General features: G+C 38.2%; 2 protein-coding genes across 2 annotated transcripts in view; both read left to right on the top strand.

Moving 5' to 3' along the window:
• The first annotated feature begins 6 nt into the window (after nucleotides 1–6).
• LOC111385355 (serpin-ZX-like) lies at nucleotides 7–3,188 on the top strand. The gene is made up of 2 exons (XM_023009738.1): nucleotides 7–628; nucleotides 2,239–3,188. Exons 1-2 carry the CDS (start codon nucleotides 116–118, stop codon nucleotides 3,016–3,018), a joined length of 1,293 nt encoding a protein of 430 aa, XP_022865506.1. The 5' UTR covers nucleotides 7–115; the 3' UTR covers nucleotides 3,019–3,188.
• LOC111385352 (serpin-ZXA-like) overlaps nucleotides 3,118–6,143 on the top strand; it is a 9,829-nt gene continuing 6,803 nt past the window's right edge. The window contains exons 1-4 of the mRNA XM_023009735.1: nucleotides 3,118–3,176; nucleotides 3,314–3,374; nucleotides 3,483–3,566; nucleotides 3,771–3,854. Coding sequence (XP_022865503.1) covers nucleotides 3,118–3,176; nucleotides 3,314–3,374; nucleotides 3,483–3,566; nucleotides 3,771–3,854 — 288 coding nt within the window. The remainder of the gene's footprint in view (nucleotides 3,177–3,313; nucleotides 3,375–3,482; nucleotides 3,567–3,770; nucleotides 3,855–6,143) is intronic.

Below are 6,143 nucleotides of genomic sequence, written 5' to 3'. Positions count from 1 at the left end.
CTTACCCTCAAAACTTCAACCAGTCCCCATAAGTACTCTGCATTTTCAATTTTCCAATGTCACAGCTAAGAAGCATAAAAAAATTTTTAAAAAGAAAAAAAAGTTCTTAAACATAATGCACTCTGTGCAGAGAGTATTAAGGCAAGCCCACATAGGTATCAAACAACTTTTCCGTTCTGTGTTTCCAAGAACCCCTCCATTCTCTCGCTCGAGAAACTCAGCAACGCACAGATCAACAATGGACATTCGGGAATCCATTAGTAACCAGACTGACGTTTCTTTGTTTCTTGCAAAGCACTTGGTTTCTACTAAGGCCAAGGACGCCAACCTGGTGTTCTCGCCGGTGTCGATTCATGTTGTGCTGGGCTTGATCGCTGCCGGGTCTAAAGGCAACACGCTAGACCAGCTACTCAGTTTTCTCAAGTCCACGGGAACCGAAGAGCTTAATTCTCTTTCATCCCAGCTCGTCACTCTCGTCTTCGCTGACGGTGGTTCGCTCGGTGGGCCCCAATTGTCCTTCGCAAACGGCGTTTGGATTGATCGGAGTCTTTGCCTGAAGCCCACGTTTAAAGAAATTGTCGATAATTCTTATAAGGCTGCTGCCAGAAATGTTGATTTCCAGACCAAGGTTGGGTTTTTATTATAATCTATGCAGAATTTGTGTTCGACGAAAAATGCAATTTTTATTGATTTAATAAAATCAATTGTTAATAGTTCTATCTGAACACATAATAATCCGTTGGAATTCCGTATGTTCTTTTGTAGTGATCAGTACTTTATTAACTCAAGTGCCTTAGAGTGTCAACGTAGAAAATAGAATGTATTGAAATTTACACTATGCTCAACTAGGAATTTGAAAATTTACAGTGTTAACTGAGATCTATTGGTGTGGCATTTGTAGTTGTTGGGTACCTTCGTGATTGATTTTAACGCGGACTGTCTTTTTTGAGTTGTGAATATGCGGATGGTTATCCCTTAGTTGAGATAAATGTTATTTCTCAGTTGTGACTTGAGATAACCGCTATACAATCGTAGCAGGTCGAGCTTATCCGTAACTATGGTAGTGGTGAGTACCTGTATTCTTGTCATTATGCCCCAAAATGGCCCTCACAGTAAGATATGAGGCTTATTGTTAGATCATTCCAGACTCATGGCTTGGTCATCCACTGTATCATGCTTTGTTCTGTTAGGGATGTCAATTGGGCCGAGTCGGCTCACGGCTTGTCGGTTCGGCTCGTCAAAGCTCGACTCGTGGGATGCATTTGACGAGCCCAAGCGGGGGGTCCCGTCCAAAGAGCCAAGCCCGCTCGGCTCGCCGAGCCCACGAGCTGGCTCGTCCAAAAATGTGGAAAAAATAAAATTTTATCAATAAAATTTGAAAAATTTGCAAAAAAAAAAAAAAAAAAGGTTCACGAGCTCGCGGCTCGTGAGTACACGAGCTCATGGGCCGAGCTCGCCCATGAGCAACGAGCCGAGCCCGAGCTCGGCTTGTGAAAAATGAGCCACGAGCCCGAGCCAAACTCGTGGGTTAACGAGTCGAGTCGAGCCGGCTCGGCTCGGCCCACTGCCATCCCTATGGGTTCGGTTGGTCATTAGGTTAGATGTTCCATCCTGCACTTGGCCGATCCTATCAAGCAGCTAGTACCATCTTAGTTCAGCACTACCTTCGGATGGTTCATAGCGATTCAGCACTAGATTTGTATTGATGAACTAGAAGTCCTTGTTTCTGACTGTATTGTGGACTCCCCTACTTTGGTTGATCTAAGTGTTACTCTTTTATATTCTTGTTCTCTTTTTTCATATTATTCTTCTTTTCAGAGTCTTTTAAGAGGGGACATGGGATTGGGTGGGGAAGGTTGTTACATGTACGAATTGAATTCATCCCCTGAATTGTGTTCCCAAACTTTTTATAGTTCAGGAAACATAGCATGAAATGTCTGTAGTATTGCAATAAATTAATAAATGAAGTATATCATTGACGTACCAGTTACCAAGATCGACTTTCGAGAATGACATAACTACTAATTGAGTAGATCATCTTTACTTTTATGAAGCAACTTGTTTTGCAATCTTAAAGTACTATCAACATCATTCAAAATCTTTCCTGGCTTTGTGAAAATGGGTACGGTACATGAGCGTATGCTAAAATCTAGTAATCTACTAGTTCTTACTTTCCCGAATTTTTTTGAAGAGTAAATATTCTGATTATTTTGTTTTTTACTCTTGATGGTGCTAAAGGCTGTTGAGGCAACCAAGGAGGTGAATCTGTGGGTTGAAAAGGAAACAAGTGGCCTTATCAAAGAAATTCTTCCGTCTGGCTCTGTTGATGGTTCAACGAGGCTCATCTTTGCAAATGCAGTTTACTTCAAAGGTGCGTGGAACGAGAAGTTTGACGCATCAAAGACAAAAGAGGATGAATTTTTCCTCCTAAATGGTAGTTCAGTGCAAGTACCCTTCATGACCAGCAAACAGAAGCAATATATACGTGCCTTTGATGGTTTTAAAGTTTTGGGGCTTCCATACAAACAAGGTGAAGACAAGCGTAAATTCTCTATGTATATCTTTCTTCCTGATGCAAAAGACGGACTGCCAGCTTTAGTAGAAAAACTTGGCTGTGAATCTGGCTTCTTGGAGCATCACCTCCCGTATCAACAAGTGAAAGTGGGTGCCTTCCATATTCCAAAATTCAAAGTATCTTTTGGGTTCGAAGCTTCCGAAATCCTCAAGGGACTAGGGGTCATGTTGCCTTTTTCTGGCGATGGACTCCCTGAGATGGTGGACTCTCCTTTTGGTAAAAACCTTTATGTTTCGAGCATTTTCCACAAATCATTTATCGAGGTAAACGAGGAAGGCACGGAAGCTGCAGCTGCAACTGCTGGTGTTATAAAACAAAGGAGTTTGACAATGGAGGACAATTTGGATTTTGTGGCTGACCATCCATTCCTGTTTGTTGTTAGAGAAGATATGACTGGGGTGGTACTATTTATTGGGCAGATTCATAATCCCCTCTCCTGTTAATTGAAGCAACTGTTCAATCAATGGATGTGTAGGTCCATGTACCAACACTGTTAAACCTCTTACATGTTTGTTTGGAATTTGATTTCATATTTGGAGACGATGGATGAAGAAACACAGCATTTTGATGTACATTATTTTGCTCGTATAATTGGTATACTGTATATCCTTCCATGGAGAATTTTTGACATGTTTTAGATTCATTTTGTTGCAAATGAAAAGGCTAAACAACAAATAATATATCCTAACGAGTGGAAAATGCATGAAATTTTTTTTAATGATTCGACTCCTTGAACAGGGCATACTCCAACAAGGCCATTGCTCAAATACAAGAAACCTCTTTCTCAAATGTCAAGAGGGTAATTTAGGCTAATATCGAGGCAGCTACAGCTTGTGAAGTTTTGATGGAAGAGACATAACGCCAAAAGAGATGTCACAGTGAAGCTAACAATCAGTTGATGTTGCAGATTACCCCACTTGATAACAAGAGATATTGGGTGCTTTCAGAGGAGTTGAGGTGCAGCCTTGAAGGACTACGGCCTATGCCTGAGGTGTGATGGCTAAACATTGCGAGGGTGTGGCCCAACATTTGGGCAGGCAATGATCGAGGGAACTGATTGACGTTAGCATGAGAAGAATGCAGCGGGTGGAGGCTGTTCAAACATTGAGACCCCATTCGTGCAACTCTATCATGAACAATGGGGTGGATTTGGTTCACATAAAGATTATGACGCTGTTCAGTTTTTTACATTGAGGTCGATGAAAGTTTACCAGATGGCACTGATCTATCGAGTCATTTGAAATATAAAATATTTAGAGAATTTATGCCGCGGATTTCAGTACGAAACGTCTTCGATATTATAAGAACAATGAATGAAGATACAAACTAGGGCATGAAGGGCACGTGTGGCTAGTGGTGTTAAATGGATTGAGTCGAGCACCATGCAAGTCAGCTCGCGTCCACCTGTTGAGTGAGACAAGTTGCTCACCACTCGTCAATTTTTTTGTTTTACTTAAAATTATATTTTCACGAGTCCGCTCGAGTCAACTGCTCACCTCAGGCGCAAGGCAAGCGGGCAGCTCCCACTTAACACCCCTACGCTTGGCATTATTATAACTTTAGTTATTTTTATTATCTTTCTATTGTTATTTCTATTAGGTATTATTTATAATATGTTTATAGTTCAGAAACTAATAATGCAATTTTACTTAGGTTTGCTTTAGGTTTTAAGAGTTACCACTCACTTTGTGTTTTTTATTGTTCTGATGATGATGATGATGAGATTTTTTTTTTCTAATTTACATATTCAAATAAATATTCTATTAATGGATAATTTATCGATGTCATACTATTCACAACGGCCACTAAAATCACCAAGGCTAACCTTATCATAAACTAAGGCACAATGGCCATGAAGATATTAATGTTAATTACTGTTGGAACATTTTAAAAAATTGGTGTTTATTGGTTTGTTTCATCTTCAATGACATGATGTGAAAATTATGTAAAGTTAATATAACTTATAAATTATAATGTAGACTGTAATATAGCAAAAGGGAGGTACAAAAACACGTGAAAAACAGTCGAATTAGTGAACAAGTGTTTCGTGCACCAGATAGTCCTTGACATATTCTTGACTGTTTGAATGATTTTTCTTACTTTGAAAAATCTGAAAATGTAATAAAAATGAAGTGGTTCAACTTTATCGTCATTTTATTCAAATTTAATCTTTTTACGATCGATTGATGTCTTTCATCTGAAAGCAATCCCTGGCATAGACATTTGAGACTCTAAATCTAGGAATTGAAGGTTCAATATCCATCATCACAACCTCCAAATGTTCGGAACTTCAAGTACAATTTCCCTTTATTTTTAATATAGATACTTATACACGAGGAGAGCACTATTCACACAAAAGTTGTTCATATTTCAATTTTCAAATATTAAAAATTTTCCGTCCAAAGTCCAACCTAAGACATCTATTATTAAATTTCATTTATAAAATATCATCCAATACATTTTTAACATTCTGCATTGTAAGTTGTTGGATTGCTGCATTTTGTGATGTGAGCCCATTTTCTAAAGGCTATTGAATTGAGCCCAAATAAATGGCCCGTTATCATGACCTGCAAAGGAAGAATCTAGAAGGCTAAAATTATATCTCTAAAATGAGTTTTTTGGCCATAAGGAGCGTTTTTCTTGGATCAATGACAAATGGCCAATCGATGGACGTTGGATCTTTATCTTTCATATAAATAGGATGCCTCAGATTTTTAGGGTTAGCTTTTAGTATTCTGAGGGTTTTTTGGCTGAGTGTCGTTCTCTCTTCTTTGTTTCTGATCTTGATTTTTCCTCTGAAATACTGAGTGTTATTTTGAGAGAATCTGTAAAGAAACTTTTACGTGAGTTTCTATTAAGGGAAGATTGAGTTGTTTCTCTGTGATCTAGAACTGAGTGTTCTGTAAATTGTACTTTGCCTATTTGTGACCGATTTTTAGTGGATTCGAGCTTAATCATTTATGGATGCTCAACGGGGGACTAAGCGTTAGAAGTGGTCGCTGAACTTCCGGGACCTTTGGCCGTATTTTCTGATTTGTTTTGAGAAAATCTTGATTTCTGCGTTGAGTATTTTTTGGTATAAATTCGATTCTGAAACTACAATGGTATTAGAGCTTGAAATTTTTTGCTTAAATTCAGTTTTCTCAAAACCTAATTTCTGAAACTTGAATCTCAAAGGGGGATTCTCTTGGCCTAAAGAAAATGGGCAGATCTGAAAAAAATTTGCCAACATTCGAAAAAAAAATTTGGGTTGCCTTTGTTATTATTTTTATATATCTTCTTGGAGTTCTTTCTTCTTTCATCCTACAACATTTTTGTTGGTAGCTTTTAAAAGAAAAGGAGTCTGGTTCGACTTGATCTACTCTATATTTTCCTTTGTCTAGGTTTCCTTAAGAGAACCCTAGAATCTGAGGGAATCCAGGGATCTTTCGATTCAAGAAACCAGAATTTTCGATTTTTTAATTCTTATTAGTTTAATACTGTGTGTATTTTTATAACTTGAATTCATATTCTCGTTTTTTTTTAAAACTATTGGGTGATATTAACGGTGTGATATTTTTTTTTTTTT

Source organism: Olea europaea, unplaced genomic scaffold (assembly GCF_002742605.1).
Source record: "Olea europaea var. sylvestris unplaced genomic scaffold, O_europaea_v1 scaffold3133, whole genome shotgun sequence".
NCBI classification, from domain to species: Eukaryota; Viridiplantae; Streptophyta; class Magnoliopsida; order Lamiales; family Oleaceae; genus Olea; species Olea europaea.
The sequence above is the reverse complement of the archived record's forward strand: the minus strand, read 5'-3'. Positions and strand labels throughout refer to the sequence as shown.